This window comes from Muscardinus avellanarius (genome assembly GCF_963383645.1).
Source record: "Muscardinus avellanarius genome assembly, chromosome: 3".
Lineage (NCBI taxonomy): Eukaryota > Metazoa > Chordata > Mammalia > Rodentia > Gliridae > Muscardinus > Muscardinus avellanarius.
Window position 1 is genome coordinate 17,002,674 of NC_137788.1, and position 19,238 is coordinate 17,021,911.

General features: G+C 58.8%; 1 protein-coding gene across 3 annotated transcripts in view; it reads right to left on the reverse strand.

Moving 5' to 3' along the window:
• The window catches only part of HSPG2 (heparan sulfate proteoglycan 2), a gene marked incomplete at both ends in the record, with an annotated part of 105,486 nt that overhangs the window by 23,505 nt on the left and 62,743 nt on the right, over positions 1-19,238 (reverse strand). For 2 of the 3 annotated variants that reach the window (XM_080692399.1, XM_080692398.1), the window contains 29 exons: positions 520-658; positions 849-1,000; positions 1,117-1,252; positions 1,801-1,952; positions 2,047-2,188; positions 3,149-3,300; positions 3,471-3,606; positions 4,249-4,400; positions 4,496-4,631; positions 4,749-4,900; positions 5,261-5,396; positions 5,479-5,624; positions 6,467-6,617; positions 6,840-6,994; positions 7,074-7,209; positions 7,503-7,645; positions 7,723-7,875; positions 8,008-8,133; positions 9,504-9,684; positions 9,782-9,882; positions 12,165-12,275; positions 12,385-12,552; positions 12,726-12,784; positions 13,765-13,851; positions 13,988-14,115; positions 14,494-14,607; positions 16,192-16,422; positions 16,612-16,692; positions 17,014-17,106. In XM_080692399.1, the coding sequence (XP_080548525.1) occupies positions 520-658; positions 849-1,000; positions 1,117-1,252; positions 1,801-1,952; positions 2,047-2,188; positions 3,149-3,300; positions 3,471-3,606; positions 4,249-4,400; positions 4,496-4,631; positions 4,749-4,900; positions 5,261-5,396; positions 5,479-5,624; positions 6,467-6,617; positions 6,840-6,994; positions 7,074-7,209; positions 7,503-7,645; positions 7,723-7,875; positions 8,008-8,133; positions 9,504-9,684; positions 9,782-9,882; positions 12,165-12,275; positions 12,385-12,552; positions 12,726-12,784; positions 13,765-13,851; positions 13,988-14,115; positions 14,494-14,607; positions 16,192-16,422; positions 16,612-16,692; positions 17,014-17,106 (3,949 nt within the window). The remainder of the gene's footprint in view (positions 1-519; positions 659-848; positions 1,001-1,116; positions 1,253-1,800; positions 1,953-2,046; positions 2,189-3,148; positions 3,301-3,470; positions 3,607-4,248; positions 4,401-4,495; positions 4,632-4,748; positions 4,901-5,260; positions 5,397-5,478; positions 5,625-6,466; positions 6,618-6,839; positions 6,995-7,073; positions 7,210-7,502; positions 7,646-7,722; positions 7,876-8,007; positions 8,134-9,503; positions 9,685-9,781; positions 9,883-12,164; positions 12,276-12,384; positions 12,553-12,725; positions 12,785-13,764; positions 13,852-13,987; positions 14,116-14,493; positions 14,608-16,191; positions 16,423-16,611; positions 16,693-17,013; positions 17,107-19,238) is intronic. The other variant, XM_080692400.1, reaches the window with a different exon arrangement.

Genomic DNA, 19,238 nt, shown 5'->3' on the forward strand with positions numbered 1-19,238 from the left:
ATGCCCGGCTATAGTCTTTTTATTTTTAAAACAGGGCCTTGCTAAGTGGCTGAGGCTGGCCTTGAACCGTTATCCTCTGGTCTCAGCCTTCCGAATGCTGGGATCATAAGCATGCGCCACCATGCTTGGCAGCCCTTTTTATTTTGATAGAGGGTCATTAAGTTACCCAGGCTGGTGCCTCAAACTTGTGACTCTCTGGTCTCAGGTTCCCAAGGTCTCTGAGATCACAGGCATGTGCTACCACATCAGGCTCAGAAACGGAATTTTAAGTCTTGTTCAGTTTTAAGTGCCATATGTGGCTATATTAGATGGCTGGAATGATCACCATCCCCATCCCAGAGCCCAGGCCGCTCCCTCAGCGGTGCGGGAGGGACGTGAACTTAGGCACCCTCTTGCAGGCCCCGGCCCTCACCGCCACCCAGGTCTTAGGACTTCAGAGCTCAAAGGCCCTTCCTCCCCAGGGCCATCATTCCCCTGTCCCTGTCTCTTTCCTGGGATACAGGTCTTCATCAGACTCACCAGAGGGGCTGTTGGTGCTGGGGGAGACGGAGACCAGGATGGAGGCTTCCAGGGCATCGATGTTGTTGTTGGCCCGGCACACGTACTCGCCTGAGTCGGCCACGGACATCTGGTGCAAGCGCAGGCGGGAGCCGTGGGCCTAGGGCGGAAGGGATGGAGAGGAAGAGGGAGCCCGGCGGCCCCATGGTCCTGCTGCCACCAGTCTCCCTTGACTAACCTGCTGAGACTGCCGTCTGTCCACCCCAGCTCAGAACGCGGCCATGTCCAGGGCAGGAGAAGAACCCAGTCTGCACCTGCGCTGCCCACCCACAGCCACGACTCCTGCTCACCTGGTGTCTGGCAGGCAGGCTGCCCCCACGCTTGTACCACGTGATGGTGGCCTGGGTCTGCCCGGCAAGCACGCAGTTCAGATCCAAAGTCTGCCCTTCCACCACGGTGGGGGATGAGGACTCGATCCTGATTGGTGGAGAGACGCTGGGTACTGGGGACGGAGGAGGATGGGCGAGGCAACCACAGTCAGACAGCAGTGACAGGGCTGCGGACCCCTCTGTCCCCCCTGCACCCCCATGTCCCGGCCCCTGCCTACCGCGTACTCACCGTGGGCGGAGCCACTGCCTTGGATGGTGACGATGAGCGAGGTCTCCCGGGAGCCAGCGCCGTTGCTGACATGACACACGTATTCTCCGGAGTCCGCCGGGGTCACCTGAGGTATCCGCAGCCGGGAGCCCACGATCTGGAGGGAGCGGGTGTCGGTGGGTGGGGCTGACCTCTGAGCCTCAGGCCCTGCTGCTGCCGCCCCTCCCTTCACATGGCACTGGACCTCCCCTCTGTCCCCAGTCCCCTGCCCCCACGGCGATCTTCCCAGGGCTCCTAGCCCAGCGCAGGGCCAGCCTCTGCCCCAGCTGCATGGTGCCTCCAGTTTCTGTATTGTTCTCTTTAGAAAGCCTGCTGAGGTGCTCCCCAGGGGTGCCCCAGCCATCACACTGTGCCCTCACTCAGTGTCTGTCTCTCAAGACATGCTTAAGGACGACACCTGTCATATTCCACGAGGGATCAGCGGAGCTAGATGCAGGACTCGTCTGCAGTAGTCACCAAGGAAAATCAGTGGGTGAACAGACCCAACTGAGGTAAGTAGGACTAACTCTATGCCCAGCACCAGTCCTGCCCGTCCATCAAGGACAATCAGTGTTTGTTGAATGACTGGATGAGCACAGGGAGGTGCCAACAGCCTCTCACACCTCCCACCGGGGCCAGCGTCCCCTCTGCCTGCTGGCTCTGTACCTGGTGCCGGCTGGGCAAGCTGCCTCCGCGCTTATACCAGGTGATGGTGTGGGGGGCTTGACTGGCAACCAGGCAGTTGAGGTCCAGGGTGTGTCCGTTGGCCAGTGAGGCCGAGGAGGACTCGATGCGGACGGGGTACACCACGCCTTGGGCTGGGGGGCAAAGCAGAAGGCAGGGTGTGGGTGCTGCCGAGGGCGGCGTCAGCCCCAGCAAGCCCCCACGGTGCACTGCGGTCCCGACACTCACGGTGGTGAGGGGGGCTGTGGCGCTGATGGATGGTGACAAGGACAGAGGCCTCCTGGGTGCCCGAGCCGCTGACCACGCGGCACACGTACTCTCCGGAGTCGGCCGGGCTCATCTGGGGCAGCCGCAGCCTTGAGCCATGCACCTGGGAGGGGCAGGACAGAGGTGGCCGGCTCAGAGCCAGGCCCGGGCTCACGTTTCCTTCCTGGGGCCCCTCCTGACTCAGCTAGTTGGAGCTCGATGGAAACTCTCCCAGAGAGAAGCACATTCCTGACCTTTCCACTCCCCTGCCTCAGGGCTGCGACAGGTCCAGCCTGCCACCCACCATGCCAGGGACTGCTGAACCGGCACCAGGGAAATGGGGGCCCAGCATTTGTGGCCATGCTACGGTGCGGGTGAAGTGGCAGTGTGAGCCCATTTGACAGATGAGAACATTGAGGATCAAGAGGCTGGCCTAAGGGCACAGAGCAGCCAAGTCCAGCAGCCCCTGGACTTGAATATGCCTGAACGCAAAGCCCGCAAGCTTTTGTTTGTTCCTTCGGTGTTAGGGATGGAACCCAGGGCCCTATGAGGCAGCCAAGAGCTCCACCGCTGAGCCACATGTGTGTGTGTGTGTGTGTATATATATATATATATACATACATACATATATATATATATATATATATATATATATATATATATTCTCTCTCTTTTTTTTTTTTTTGGTGGTACTGGGGGGTGGAACCCAGAAGCTTTCTAACTCCCGGCTATAGGCCCAGACCTTTTTATATTTTATTTGGAAACAGGGTCTCACTAAGTTGCTGAGAGCCTCACTAGGTAGCTGAGGCTGGCTTTGAACTTGTGCAATCCGCCTGTCTCAGCCTCCCAAACGCAAGGATTACAAGAGTGTGCCACCACACCCGGCTCTATTTTTTACTTTGAAACAGGGTCTAAGTTGCAGAGGGCCAAGTTGCTGAGGCTGGCTGGGAACCTGCAATCCTCCTGTCTCAGCCTCCTGAGTACTGGGATTGCGGGTGTGTGCTGCCATGCCCGGCCAGGCCTGGGTTCTCTAGCCAGCAGTTTTGAGGTCCCTGGGACCCCTCCTTCACTTCCCACCCTCTACCTGGTGTCGGGCGGGCAGGCTGCCCCCACGCTTGTGCCACGTGATCTGGGCGTGGGCCTGGCCCGAGACGAGGCAGTTCAGATCCAGCGTCTGCCCTTCAGCCACCTGGGAGGAGGAGGACTCGATCCGGACTGGTGGGGTGACCCCGAGCGCTGGTGACAGAGGCAGAGGGTCAGCCCAGCAGAGGGCGAGAAGAGGCGAGTGTGAGAGGGGACAGGGCCACCTGTCTCGTGGGAAGTGCAGACTGGGGCTTGGCCTGCACCTCCTGCCAAGGTTTGGCTGGATTGAGGACCCCCTCCCTGTGCTCCCCCAGGCAACTCACCAGGAACAGAGCTGGCAGGCTCAATGGAGACCAGGACCGAGGTCTCCAGGGGCACGGAGCCGCCTACCACCTGGCACACGTACTCGCCCGAGTCGGCAGGAGACACCTGGTGCAGTCTCAGCAGTGAGCCATGGGTCTGGTCAAAATGCAGGGTGAGGTCGGAGGGGGCCCCCGCCGCACCCAGACAACTGTAACCTGCACCCCGTCCCGGAGCCTGGGCAGCCTGGCTCTCAGCTCTGCCTGGAGGTAGGGAAGGCAGGTCCAGAGTCGGGAATGGGGTGGAGCATAGGAGGAGCCATGGAGGATTGGTGAGCTAAGGCATACTGGTGTGGGCTCTGACATCCAGATGCATCTACATCAGTGTGTGTGTGTGTGTGTGTGTTACTAGGGATTGAACCCAGGGACATTCTACCTTTGACCTTCACCTTTATTTTGAAACAGGGTCCCACTAAGTTGCAGAAACCTCACAAGTTGCTGAGGCTGGCCTTGAACCTGCAATCCTCCTCTCTCAGCCTCCCAAGTACTGGGATTACAAGCCTACGCTGCCACATCCGACTCATGTCATTTTACAGATGCTGAAACTAGCACAGAGAGGTTAAGCAACTTGCCTAAGGACTGAGCAGAGGGATGGGGGTTCACACCGAGAATGGCTGGGTGCAACCCTCTACGCACCTGAGCAATGGAGCCCAAGGCCTATCTTGTCTCAGAGGAGCCTCCAGCCCTCCCCACCATCCAAGGACCCCTCTTCTTGGTCCCTCCATCCTTCTGGCCCCTGTACCTGGTGCCGGGCAGGCAGGCTGCCCCCGCGCCTGTGCCACGTGACCTGGGCGTGGGCCTGGCCAGGCACCACGCAGTTCAGATCCAGGGTCTGCCCTTCCGCCACTTGGGAGGAGGAGGACTCAATGCGGATGGGCTGGGTGCTGCCAGGGGCTGAGGGAGGGAGGTCACTGGTCAATCCAGTTCTCTAAAGCTGCCCCAGCCTCTCCTCTCTCTGCCTCTCAGCCCTACCCGGTGGCCCCACTCACGGTAGGCAAAGTTGGCTCCTTGGGTCCCGGTCACTGTGACTGTCATGGAGGCCTCTACACCATCGCTGGCTCGGCAGACGTACTCTCCTGCGTCTGCTGGGGAGGCCTGGAAGATGTACAGGCGGGAGCCGCGGACCTGGGCAGTGATGGGCGGGAGTGTAAGAGGGGGCTTCCCAGAGCCCAGGAGGCATCCCCATGCCTGTACCCCCACAATCCCCCATTCTCAGTCCCCCCCATTCTGGGCACAAAGTACCTGGTGCCGGGCGGGGAGGCTGCCCCCACGCTTGTACCATGTGACCTGGGCATGGGCCTGCCCAGCCACCACACAGTTGAGGTCCAAGGTCTGCCCCTCGGCCACTGTGGGGGATGAGGACTCGATCCGGACAGGCGGGACGGGTGCCGGGGCTGTGCGGACAGGGGAGAGGGTAGTAGCTGCTCCCCAGGAGAGAGGTCAGGCACCGTCCAGCCTGGAGCTGGCTCTGCCTGGTAATCTGAACCAAGCCCACGTGCAAAAGTGTGTAAGAGGCAGACATGAGACAGTTGAGGCTAGGAGAGAGAAAGGAGGCAGGAGCAGAAACACGGGCAGGATGTGGCCCAAGGAAGTGCCACAGGAGAGTATTCAGACTCGCGGCTGCTTGGCGAGGCCCGGTGGCCAGCTCCAGGCTGGCTCTCCTGCCCCAACTCTAGCAGGACCTTGGTCCTTGGTCCTCCCCCCCTGGGTGGCCCTCCACCTCTCCAGTGTTCCATGGCACTGGGGTCACTTACCAGCCATGGAACCAGAGGGTTCAATGGAGACCAGGACAGTGGTCTCCAGGTGCTCAGAGCCAAGGACCACATGGCACACGTACTCGCCCGAGTCGGCAGGGGACACTTGGTGCAACCTCAAAAGCGAGCCGTGGGTCTGTGTGCAAACAGAGTGGGTAGGGGAGCCGGAGAGTCCAGGCAAACCCCGCCCAGCAGGCCGGTCCTGGGGGCTACCGTACCTGGTGCCGGGTGGGGAGGCTGCCCCCGCGCTTGCGCCACGTCACCTGGGCCTGCTCGGGCGCCATGCAGTTCAGATCCAGGGTCTGCCCCTCGGACACGTGGGAGGAGGAGGACTTGATACGGATAGGTAGCGTGTTGCCCTGAGCTGGGGCACAGAGGGGCTGGTCAGAGGCCTGTGCTCCTGAGGGCCCTGGACGTGGCCAGGCCTAGCTTGTGGGGGGGCTGATGGGGGCCTTTCTGGAGCTAGAATCACATGTCTACCTCTGCCCGGCCAGCTGCACATGCCTATGTCTCTTTGTCCCTCCACCTCAGGCTCCAGGCCACCTGCCTACCAGGACTTCTTTTTTTTTGGGGGGGGGGATTGAACCTAGAAGCCTTCTACCTCTGAAACAAGGTCTCACTAAGTTGCTAGTGTCTCACTAAATTGCTGAGATTGGACTCAAACCTGTGATCCTCCTGTCCTGGCCTTCCAAGTACTGGGATTATAGAGAAACATCACCATACCTGGCTATCTAGGGACCTCTTCATGAGGAGACCAGAGAGAACCAGAGACCTTCACTACACCAAGGTTGCAGATGATAAAGACGCAGGTCCCTTCTCCAGAGTGTTCAGCACATGCTTAGAGCACTGTCCACTGAGCCCTTTCATCTAAACCAAGCTCTCGCCTGGCAGACACTGGACAAACCAGCAAGTAATCTAGAAATGGTATCGCCATTTCAGACGAGGTTCCTCAAGGTGAAAAATACTAGTTCAAGGCTGTTAAAGATTTGAACCTGGACTGGCTGAACTCTCAACTCAGCCCTGACGGCGCTGTTTGCTGCTAAATTCTGACAAGTACCCTCGTGTGTGGCCAGGTAAGCAGAAGTAGCCTTTCCCCCAGCCCAGCCCCTCGCTCTGGAGGACCCCTGTCCTGAGGCCCTGGAGAGCCCACACACACTTCCGGAGCAGTGGGGTAGCCCAGAGCTCAGCACCTGCACCGCTCCTCACCTGAGGTGACGCTGGGGCCCGCGTGGGTGCCGTGGAGGACCGATACGACGATGGAGGCCTCCTTGGGGCCCGACTCAGACTCCACTCGGCACACGTACTCTCCAGAGTCGGCAGGAGAAACCTGGGCAAGGCGCAGCCGGGAGCCATGGACCTGGGCCGGGCGGGGAAGAGGTATGAGAAGATGGACCAGGCCGCATCATGGCTCCCTGTGGGCCTCGGTTCAGTCATCAGACTCTCCTGGGCACTGCTCTGAGCCACCGGTGCCAGGTGTGAAGGAGGGGAGGCATCCTGGCCATTGCGAGAACACGCTGGGCCATGGCAAACTTCCCACAGCACTGCCACAACCCTTGCCACAGCTTGGGCCCTCTCCTACCTGGGCGTGGGGAGGCAGGCTGCCCCCTCGCTTGTACCAGGTGACCTGGGTGTGAGCCAACCCAGCCACCACACAGTTGAGGTCCAGCGTCTGGCCTTCGGTCACAGATGGTGATGATGACTCGATTCTGACGGGCAGTGAGCTGGCACCGGAGCCTGGGACCAGAGCAGGGTAAGCAGACCTCAGGGAGCCCCAGCCTGCCCTCCCCACCCCACGGCCCCGGAGGCTCCGCACCTGAGAGGACGTCCACCTGGATGCGGGCCTGGGCAGTGCCTGCGGAGCTGGTGGCCACACAGAGGTAGAAGCCGGCGTCGGCGAGTGTGATGGCCGGGATCAGCAGCGTGGCGATGTCTGTGCGCTCCGACCGGGCCTGCCACACAGGAGGGGCTCAGCCACCTCATAGCTTGCCCCGTGAGGGTGGGCCAGGGATGGAGGGTGCAGGGCACACCGGGCAGGGCCTCCCAGAGCTGACATCGAGGCCCAGTGGGGGACACAGGACAGCGGAACCCGCAGAGAGGTGGGCAGGGGCCACCTGCCAGGGGGCAGGGTCTGAGGGAGGAGGGACGGGAGCCAAGAGAGGGAGATGGGAAGGGCGTGGAGGGGACGGTGGGCAGGGCTGGCACTGTCCAGGGAGCCCGTGCACCTGCGAGGGCCAGGTCTCACCTGCGGGGGGAGGCTGCCTCCTTCCTTCCTCCAGGTGATGGTGGCTCCGGGCACACCTGCGGCCCTACAGTACAGCCTGACGGTGCGGCCTTCGTGTACCTGGGTCCTCTCTGGGCTCACCTGGACCCTGGGCCCATTGCCCCCTGCAGGAGAAGCATGTGAGGGGTCGCCCAGGGTCGCCCACAGCCCCCCCAGCCCCACCCCGGTGTGGCGCTCTCACCGTGCACCTGCAGCACGGCCCTGGCCACGTGCTGCCCGGCACTGTTGTGGGCTCGGCACAGGTACTGGGCCTGGTCTGAGAGCTCGGCAGCTGGCAGGCGCAGGATGCCCCCTTGGACTTGTGCCTTCTGGGGAAGCTGGCCGCCGGGGCCCCCTAGTGTGGAGAAGGGGGTGAACACTCAGGGCACTGGTGCTACTCTGCCCGCCCCCGGGCCTGGCCTACCCTACAACCTGGCCCTCTGCCCCAGGAGAGCCAGGCCTCGAGTGTTGCTCCGACACGCCTCACCTGTCCACTCGAGGGTGGGCGAGGGGCTCCCGGTGGCACTGCAGCGGAACTCCGCCAGCTGCCCGGGCTGCACTGTGAGCTGCGGCGGGTGGATGGAGACCACGGGGGCAGACGGGGCGCCCGCGGCTGCCGGAGGAGAGAGATGGTGGTGTGGAGTGTCATCGGACACAGCAAGGGCCCCTGGCACTCTCCACTTCCTCTCCAGCCTCGCGTGGCCATTTGTCCACCCAGTTGCCAGAGGACGTTTTTATTTATTTATTATTTAGTTTTTGGTGGTAGTGGGGATTAAAGCCAGATGCCTTCTACCTCCAAGATATACCCACAGCCCTCTTTTTATTTATTTTTATTTTTTTCAGAACTGAGGATTGAACCCAGGGGCATTCTACCTCTGAGCTGCACCCCTGGTCCTATTTTTTTTTTAAATTCTTTGTTTTGAAACAGGGTCTCACTGAGTTGCGGAGGGCCTAAGTAGCTGAGGCTGGCTGCGAACCTGCGATCCTCTTGTCTCAGCCTCCCAAGTGCAGGGATCATAAAGTGTGTATCACCACGCCTGGCTTATTTATTTATTTATTTATTTAGTCATACTACCGGCGGAACCCAGGGGCTTTCTACCTCTGGGCTATCCTCCCAGACCTATTTTATCCTTTATTTGGAAACAGGGTCTCACTAAGTTGCTGAGAGCCTTGCTAAGTAGGTGAGGCTGGCTTCGAACGCGTGCGATCCTCCTGTCTCAGCCTCCCAAGCGCGGGGATTACAAGCGTGCGCCACCACACATGGCTATTTTTATTTTTGACAGGGTCTCGCTAGGTTGATGGGAGCCTCACTGCTTGCCAAGACTGTCCTCGGGCCCACAATCTTCCCGTCACAGCCTCCTAAGCACTGGAATGACAAGCATGCGCCACCACACGGGGCTCAGAGGAAGTTTTTAAAACATCGTGGGCACCTTGCCACTTTGCTACTTAAGACCAGCCATGGCTCTCAATTGCTTTATGATAAAATCCAAACTTGCTCAGCATCTCCACATACTACACCCGCTAACCCTGGCTGGTGCCCTCCTTCCTGCATCAGGCCAGCTTGCTGCCCCTCAAACACAGCCACATGCTCCTGCCCCAGGGCCTTGGCTCTCGCTGCTCCCTCTGCGGAGAACGTGCTGCCAGCTCTGTAATCAGCTCGCCGCCTTCTTCCCTCAGGTCTCAGCCCAGATGTCACCTCCAGGGAGGCCCCCTGGGACCAGCCTATCTGCAGCGGCACGCCCTCCTCCCCCATCTCTCTGTTCATTACACCCCGGACGCATCACTCTGTGCGATCATCTTGTTTGTTCATGGGTCCCCTTGCTAAGGTCTCCTTGGCTAGGACATATACTTCAGGAGGGCTGGGACCCCGTGTGTCCTCTGTCCCGCTTCTTCAGAGCCAAGACTAGGACCCGGCACACCACAGGTGCCTGGAGAACTGGTGTGTGCCGGGGGAGGGCTCCAGGCACGGTGATGGCAGTGTACCTTGCACGTGCAGCGTGGCCATGCCCTGATCCATGGCAAACATGTTGGAGCCGGTGCACACGTAGGTGCCTGCGTCGCTGGGCTGCACGTTGCGGATGGTCAGGATGCCGTTGAAGTCCATGGCTCGCGAGGGCAGCTTCCCGTTGTGCAGTCGGGTCCACACCAAGGTGTAGGCCGGAGACTGCAGGGCAAGGGAACAGAGGACAGGATGAGGGTCACACATGGATCTTGGAGACCCCAGGAGACAGGCTCCCCTGTCCCGGCGCCCCGCCGTGCACCTTGCTCTTGGCCGTGCAGATGAAGGTGACGTCGCTGCCGGGGCGCACGCTCTGGCTCCGCTGTTCCTCCACCGTCACCGTGATGGGCTTGCTTGGAGCCTCTGGGGATGGGATGCCCAAGTGATCCTCCCCTCGGCCTGGGGCCTCATTCTCCTTCTCTGGATGAAGATGCCCTCCATGCCCCTGCTGCCTCCCCCCACATCCTCCCTGCAGGTAGAGTGGCCCTGTCACCCCACGAGCCCGCTGGCTCCAATGCAGGCCACAGATGAGCTCTTAACTAGTGTCCCCATCGGCTTCCAGTTTCCAGCCCCAGAACCCAGTTTCACACCCCTCCCTCCCCCCAGCACCCTCCCTTCTGCCTTCCCCTCCACAGCCACCTGCACTAGTCAAGAAAACAGAAGCAACAAGTCAGGAACGTGGCCATCGCCCCAAACCCCCAAGTCTACCCACTCCCTCCTTCCTGATCCCAAAGGCTGGGACCCCCTCTGCCCACCCCACTCCATCTGAAAGGCAGAGCCCTCCCAAAGACTTCTGCTCGCTCGTGTTCCACCAGGCTCTGCCGCACTGTAGGATTATGCTGCTCTACAGACCAGCTTCTTCTGGAACTTTCCATTTGTGAAAATTCCTCCCTGACCCTGTAATCTTCCAGCTACTACCCCATTTCTTGGCCTCATTTCAGAGCCAAGACTCCTGGAAGGATTTTATATGCCTGCTGCCTTTTTATCTTTTTATTTATTTACTTATTATTTATTTATTTATTTATTTATTTATTTTGCGGGTCTGGGGATGGAACCCAGGGGCATTTGACCTCCAAGCTAAATGCTCTGCCCTATTTTTTTATTCTTTATTTTGAAACAGGGTCTCACTGAGTTGTGGAGGGCCTCACTAAGTAGCTGAGGCTGTCCGCGAACCACGACCCTCTCGTCTCAGCCTCCCAAATGCTGGGATTACAAGCGTGCACTGCCACACCCGGATATTTATTTATGTATGTATGTATGCATGCATGCATGTATGTATGTATGTATGTAATGGGGGTTGAACTGGGGGCATTCTATCTTCTAGTTACACTCCCAGACCTTTTTATTTTTTATGCTGAAACAGGGTCTCGCTAAGAGGCTGGTCTCAAACCTGCAATCCTGTCTCAGCCTCCCAAGTGCTGGGATTACAGGCAGGTACGCTTATTTTTTATTTAATTTTTACACTGGGGATTGAACCCAGAGGTCTTCTACCTCTGAATGACATCCCTAGTACTGTTCATTGTTTTATTTTAAGTTGCTGAGGGTCTCACGATCCTCAAACCTACGATCCCCCTGTGTCAACCTCCCAAGACTTAGATGTGCGCCACCAAGCCCAGTTTCCCTCTGCTCTTTGCCCCATTCTGTTCTGGTTTCTCCCCTTCTCCTGCTGCAGTCACTCTGGCCAAGCCTGACCTCCAAGGTCATCCCCATGGTAGCTGGCCAGTGACCGCTCTCCTGGAAGCCCTTTCTGCTCACGTCCTGTGTCACTTGCCCCGACTTCTTCCAGCTCTCCCTCCACACTGCCTGTCCCCTTCTTCAACTTCACTCCTTCTTGGAGCTCCTTTGGGCTGCCCCGGGCCCTTCCTTGCTATCACTCTCCCAGGTGATTGATTTCGCCCTGCATGTGGCTTTAAAAACCATCCTTGTGCCAAAAATCTCCAAATTCATTTCTCAAATTCATTCAGACTCACACGTCAAAATGTCTGGCTGGGGTGTCCCCCCGACGCCTCAAACCTTAATAAGTTCAACCAAACTTGTGATTCTCTCGGACCTGTTGGTGGCAAGGCCTGCTGGTGCCCCGCCCGTGACTCCAGCAGCCCCGGCCTAACTAAGGCAGCCACTGCGTTTCTCTGTACAGGTCTTTCTGGGGCCACTGGAGCCCACTGTGCACACTCGTGTGTCAGGACAGAAGTGCAGGGATACTGAGGTTCCGGAACTGAAAGAAGCTGGCACACACGGGTCCAGCTCCCTGTCACAGGGGCAGGGTGGTACCAAGGCACCACTGCACTGCACCGGCTCCCAGTCTCCCTGTCCACATTAAGCAAAAATTGCTCATGGCGATAATTCGACTGACGACATACCCTTTATTGGATGTCTTCTCTTCCCTGTCTTATTTCTCCCCAAACCACTTGTACACAAATCCTGTTTCTGGCTCTGCTTTCTGGGGGAGCCCAAACAAAGACACCTTGCAATTGGACCCAGCCTTCACCTTAGGAAATGGCGCCCCGCTTACGCAGTTGCTCGAATGCAGGCCCTTTCTCTCACCCTTGTTTAAGCAGCCACCATCCCCTCCTGACAGATGAACACACCCTCTGCCGGGGGCCGCGTGTGCAGGCCACGGTGGGGTCCGGGGAGAAGGGACTCACCAGCGACCAGCAGCTCTGCCCGGCTGCTGTTGGCGTGGTAGAGGTTTCGACAGGTGCAGATGTAGACCCCAGCGTCGGAAGGCTGCACGCTGGGGAAGTGGAGCTCAGAGCCTGGGGAGGGGAGGGGAGGCTCGTCAGTGCGAGCAGGCACAGGAACAGGCCTGGGCCTCCCTCGCAGTGGGGTGACTAAGGGCACAGAGGAGCCTGGGGCCGTGAGTACCTTGATGTCTCTGCTGGGTGCTGCTGGGCACAGGCCGTCCATCCTCACGGGACCAGTAGAAGTAGTGAGGGGGGCTCCCACTGACTTGGCACCGCAGGGAGTGGGGGCCACCTTGGGGCACTACGCTTCGAGCAGGATGGATCTGGACCACCAGCGGGGCTTGGTCTGCTGCGTTCGGGTGGGAGGAGAGGAGGCCATTCAGGGAGGAGGCTCAGCTCACGGTGCTGTCTCGGATACTGCTGTTCTCCTAGACACTAGGGTGCCCCACCCTCAGTCTGTACTCCCTCAACTCCCTAAGCCCCCTGCCTTGCCCATCACCCCCAGGCTATGGTCCCACTTACTTTGTGGCAGGCAGCGGCCCCCTCGCACATTGGGGTTACCCACATAACCAGGGGCGCACCTGTCAGGGGGAACAAGAGCCAGCTGTTAAACCCCAAGGGTCCAGCGCCTCCTGGTGAATTTGGGGAGCCAGGAGCTCAGCCAGCTGCTCAGTGTGGGGTGAAGACACTCAGGGCTCTGGACGGAGTTAGGGACAAAGAGGCCCCAACATAGGGCCTCGGTTGGCTGAGAAAAGGGAGTGTTAACAACTCAGGTAACGAGGAAAGAAAGGCTCTAGTTGAAGTCGTGACAGGTGTTTAACAGGAAACTACCATGCGCCAGGCACCTTGTGGGCGCTGGAAATACAACTGTGAACTTGATGAAGCCCGTCTTTGTGGAACTAACTAGTTGGGAAACCGACATGGCGGGTTAAGGTTGTGAGGATGTGGGCAGGGGTCGGGGGGGCTCCTTGGAGGATAGGAATTCTGAGTTGTATCCCTTCAGAGTAGAGTTTCTTTAGAGAACTTATTGCTTTTTCTGAATATATATTTGTATATATATTATATTGATTATTTTTCCCTTGACTTATCTCCTGTTACAGGTGGCAGAATCTAAAAAGGCTGAAACAGAATCTGCTTTGTTCGCCAACATTTGATCCCCAACACCTCAGCATACGGCATGGCTCACAGTAGGTAATCAATAAAAACCTGTTGATGAGCGGATGAAGCTGAGCCTTGAAGGCTACACAGGAGCTAGCCAGGAAGGGGGACTGTTTAGGGGTTTAAAAAAAAGTTCCACGCAGAGGGAACACAGCATGAACAGACCTGAACATCAAGAATTCTAAAACTTTCCCAGCAAGAATGGAGAGCTGGGTGTCAGGGTGGGATGAGAATAAAGCCTGGTAAATCCTAAGGGGCTTGGGCTTGTCCCAGAAGCAGTATGAGTCTGAGAGGGGTCTGGGCAGGAAAGGGACAGGGTAGACTTCTGAGTGACACCCCAGGGCTCTCACCTAGTAGTCCATCATTTGCCCCCTCCCTTTTCCCCTCCACTTTGCAAACTTACTGCTCGCAGTACTGGCCCCTGTAGCCGGGTTCACAAGCCGTGCAACGGTACCCACCAGCTCCCAAGCTCTCACAGGTGCGGGAGAACCTGGGGCAGGGGAGGCAAAATCAGGCCCAGGAAGCCTTCACTGCATCCCCTCCCTCCACTCTGCCCTGAAAGCCCAGGCAGTGCCCTCCACCCCCCAGAGGGAGTTAGCCACTGGGCCTCGAGTAAGGGCACCCACATGTTCTCTGGGTTGGTCAGCGGGCAGGCACAGGGCTGGCAGTCCTCTGGCGTGCCAGCCGTAGCATCTCCGTAGTAGCCGGGCGCACACAGCTCGCAGAATTCCCCAGCAGCATTGTGCTGGCATTGCTGCAGGGCACAGGGGTGTCACAAATGCCAGCTGCCAGGCAGAGTTTACCAAAAGCCTTTCAATTTTGCAATCCCTTGATTGAGAAGTTCCAGGTTTGTGATATTTAAAGAAATAATCGTGGAAGAGCAAGCTCTCATTATAAGGATATTCGCCGCTGTGGCCTCACGATAAACATAACCAAAGCTTTCTTTACAAGGAAGGATGCTCTAGTCTCCCTGCCGTGTCCACGGCCCCTCGGTGACCTGGCCTGGTGCCTGCAGGCCGTACCGTTGCCTCTGGTTGCAGGGCTATACCTCACCATGTCCTCTTCCACCCTCATGCAGCCCCGGCACCTGCGGCCAGCAGGCAGACCCCGCTGAGCCTGGCTCGCATCTCACCGAGCAGGCCCCGGTCTCTGGGTGGCACAGGTCGGAGTGGCCGTTGCATTCACACAGCTCACAGTGGCCGAGGTACAGCCCACTCCCGGTGCGCGTGTAGCCCGGGGCACAGTCCTGGGGACAGAGGAAGTTCGGGTCACTGTTATCAACAGGATCCCATCCAGAGCCAGCAGGCCTCCTGTCCTGCCTGCTGCTTCCAAGGTCTAGACCCCACTGCCTCTTGGGGGTGGCATCAAGGGCCCAGCCGGCGCCCCCATGTCCCCTCTCCACAGTCTTGGCTTCCCTCTGTCATCTTCACCGTCTCCACTTCAGAGCAGGGGCTGTGTCTGCCTTGCCTTGCCTGGCCCCCCAGCCAGTGGAAACATGCAAAACAGTAGTCCTCCTGAACAGGGACCCCTTGCCCACCTGGGACTGTGTCCCCCAAATTCTTCTGGTGGGGAAGGACTTTATTGAAAAACTTGACCCCTAAATGGAAGAAGTGGGCTGGGGTAGCCTAGGGGGAAATCTGTGAAGATCCTCACAACTCCCTTCACACTCATGAGGCAGAGCGGCAGAGGCAGCGCACAGGCCGGGAGGTTTCCACATTCCAGACGAGTAATCACAGGTTGGGAAAACATCACTGTCTCCTCTGTGAGGCCCCCAGACCCTCCCTCCCCACTTCAAAGGGCGCTTCTGAACAACCTCTGCTTCTGAACAGTGTCTCAGGCCTGCTTCCTCCGGGGCTTCTGCTGTAAAAGGTACTAACTTTCTAATTTCGAGGAACATGAAATTCTCTGCTTGGATTTGAAAATTCTGGTGGCCGCAGAAGAGGTGCACGGATGTAAAATGGCAGCGATGTGGGTTTCCCATTACGGAGCCCCCAGTGATCAGGCGAGAGGGGCTTCGCTCCTGCCCGACTTTCCTGACACCCACCTTCAATGCAGCCCTCCCTCTTCCTGGCACCAGCAGTTCCTCTTCCTGAAGTTTAAAATTCACTCAGCAAACATTAACTGGATAGCGGCCATGTGCTGGGTGAGCTGCTGCCCGAGAGCCTAAAGCTCTGACCAAGGCCCCCAGAGGCGCTCTGGTGCGGTCCTGGTGACAGCCCTCGTCCCACCCCACCTCCATCTCTCTGTGTTCACTGTCTTGTCCAGCCCTGAAGGGCTGACGGCTATGCCCCGCTAGCAGCTGTCCCTGTCCCAGGCCTTCTGAAGCGGGGCCCTCGCTGGCTTTCAGGGTGACCCTGCTGCAGTGCCGGCGGGCTCCCCACGGGCCGCTGCCTGCAACGGCACGCCACCCCTTTGACTTGTCCCTGCTCAGCCCTGGGCGGGAGGCGCCTGTGTTGCTGGGTGGGCCTCCCGGGCTCTGGTGGGCATCCTGAGAATACAAGCTGGGTCCCGGCCTCTGGAGCGTGTACCCCAGGCATGCGGCAGTACTTCCCAGAGGATAGGACAAACTAGGCTTTGAAGTCTGTCAGACCTGGGTTCAAATCCGTTTCTGCCATACAGTAGCTGTGTGTCCTTGGGTAAGTCATGGTCCCCTCTGTGCCTGTCTTTTCTCTGCTGAGGGGGATAACTCCATGCATCTCAGGGGTGCTGGGAGGAATAAGTGAGGTGATGCACATTGCAGGGGGCCATTCTAGTTACGGTAGCAATTGTAGGCTGAGGTGATGCCCACTGACCGGCGTGCTAGGGGCGACTGGACCAGCCACACACTCACCTGGCAGGACAGGCCGATGTAGCCGGGAGGACAGCGGCACTCCTCCACCTCTAGGGCCCGGGGTCCATTGGAGGGCCCGGGCTGGGCCACCTCCAGGCTGACAGCGCTGATGCTGGCTGCCAGGGGCACCGAGGAGAACGTGGCCCGGACCAGGAGTTCGTCCAGGTCAGCCAGTGCCATCAGCAGGTGTTCCCGGGTGGCTGGCTGCCCGTCGGGCCGGCGCCAGAATTCCTGGGTTGGGGACGGCAAGGGTGGGTGAGGATGTTGGGCTTTGCAGGCCGCTCCTGCAGCCCCATCCTTCTGTCTTCTGGGGCTGGGAGGGAAGGAGGAGAAGGGATGAGGGGTAACCCCATCAAAGCCGGGCTCCCAGCCAGGGCGAGGGTGGGGTAGCCTCAGACCCAGTGGTCCTGGGCAGCTCACCTCTCGGAAGACCATCTCGTAGCTCTTCTTCTCAGGGCCTAGTAGTGCCGGCTGCGAGGCCACCAGCATGATGTTGTTGCCCTGGGGGACACCGGCAGGATCAGGAGGAGAGCTGGGGGGCTCTCGAGGGAAGGGGCTCCCCCACCAGCCCAGCCTTTCCACTCCACCTGGCCTCCCAGTGCTCTGCTCCCCAAGCACACATGCCCAGAGGAGTCTGGCCCCTGCCCACTGCCCTCCACACCCTGCGGCGGGCCTCGGCCTGGGTTGTGTCCATCCAGGTGGCGAGAGTGGGCCTACCCCTCTCCCGTGTCAGGCCAGCCGCATGCCGGACACGCTGAAGAACAGATTGTGAAGTGTTGCCACCTCCCCTCTGCCTGGCCGCCGTGGAGGCCCAGAGCTCACCGTGATCTGGACGTCGGGGTCAGAGAGCAGGCTGCCCTGCGGTCCCGCCCTATAGGCGAGGGTGTATCGCAGCTTCCCACCGTAGGCTGCCACCTGCGAGAGAGGTCAGCGTCACAGGCTGCCAGGCCCTGCTGGAGTGTGCGGGGTGCAGCAGGGCAGGGGCAGGGCCTCGTGAGCCTCCTGCGCCCGTGTGCCAGTTCCTCCTCAGCTCACACATGTGCAGGACTTGGAGGGGCCTTTTTTGGTTGCCTGCCAGAGCCAGCCAATACCTCCAAGCCCCTTCTCATTTAGAGGAATTTTCCACAAAGCAGGCAAGGGTAATAATAACAGTGGCCACCTTTGAGGAGTGGGCCAAGGTCTGGAATTATCAGCTACCGGGTGGGCAGAGGGTGGCCCCAGAGGCCTCGCCTCCAGCACGGTGCTTCCTGTCGACCCAACCCATTTCCCTTTTCCTGCACACCGTGCCCTGGTTCTCTCGAAAGAACGACGGGTGCTCATTTCAAGGGCCTGTCCCTCTTCCTTCTGTGGAGGAAGAGCCGGGCCTGGCCAGTCTCCCCCCACTGGCGAGGGGCATAGGAGCCTGGCACATCTTCTCCTGGTCAGATGAAAAGCTGGCAAAGGACACTAAGATAATGTCCTATGAGCCCCTGGATCGGCTTGCCCGATGCTAGACATCCCAGAACTCTGCAGTTGCCTAAGAATAGATTCCTTGTTACGGGTGTTTGCAGGCAGGCAGGCCTAGAAGAGTTCCTGTGCATGTGGGCAGCCAAGGCCCCAGCTCTGTCCCGCTGGAGTTTCCTTTCTCTCCTGGGTCACTAGGGCATGCGGTCAGCCCAAAGCCATGCTGTTAGGCCCACTCTTTGCTCGCGTGTGTGTGTTCAGATGGTGAGCATATCAACCACCCACTGACTACACGCTAGGCTCTGAGCTACACAGGCCCTGGGGCTGTTTGCCATAAACTCGGGGTGTGCTAAAGAACTTGGGGGCATAACCACAAAACAATGGGAACAACTGGCTTCCTGTTTACTGTGGGGACCCCAGGTTCATAGCCATGGCCAGGAGCAACTTCCTAGCAGGTCAGGGACGCGTGTCACAAATGATTAAGGAAGAAGGCTCTGCAGTCTGGACGATTGGGCTCAGAGTCCAGCCCTATTGGCTGTACGTCTTTGGAAAAGGCACTTGACTTCTCTGAGCCTTATTTTCCTTATCTACAAACAGGAGTAAAAATAATGCTCCGGGAGGCCAAGGCCTCTTCTGCCCGCACACGACACAGCCAGTAATTAATGCTTCTGGAAAGAACAACTATGGTACCATGAGGCAGGTCAGCCGCGGGACACGAGGTCACGGAGCACAGGGAAGGGGTGCTGGGAGGGCCGCAGTCCCTCTGCGGGGGTTCTGGCTGGAGGTGAACGCAGAGCCGCATGGGGACCCCCATAGACCTCAATCTACCTACTGTGTCATGAAGGGCTGACAAAGGCCCTCTGATACTCAGACTCCCAGGGACCCTCCCAACTCCTTGTTACCTTGTCCCCCAGGAAGGCTCGGGGCAGCTGCCAATAATAGAGGTTTCCAGGAAGCAGAGAGAAGCCTTCGTAGGAGAGAGAAAACTGGGACAGAAGGGCAGGAGTGAGTGAGAGCTGGGGTGTGGGTGTGGTCACAACTGGGGGGCAGAGGCACAGACCCACCCTGCCCAGCGGCTTGGACTAGCCTGATCTTTGGGCAACTTGCTTCCCCACCCTGCTGGTTCCCAGCTACCCCCTCTGGGCATGGCCTGGGCATGCATCTCCCCGTAGGTGGTGTGACCCCCCCAGGTTGAAGCAGCACACCAATAAACATTTAAGATGTACTGCCTTTCTGCATGTCTATTTTTAAAATGTCTAACTAGCATGATCAAGTTGGTATATGATTGACTTAACGGGAAATTTGGACGTAAATAATAGTCTGGGTAGTGCTGGAAGCTGTGAAACTGGTTCAGAAGTGACTCATGTGTAGAGTGTGGTGGTGGAGGTGCCCTGGAGGTGCCTTGCACATACCTGAGAGCTTGAAGGGGAAGACAGAGAAGACGAGAAGGAAGAGGAGGAGGAGGAGGAGGAGGAGGAGGAGGAGGAGGAGGAGGACCAGGGGGCTGCCCTCAGAGCAGCTGCTGCAGGCTGGGGCTGAGGGTGGAGCCCCCGGGGAGGGGGCTGGGGGTGGGCAGCAAAGCTGGCTAGGAGCTGCCAGATCTC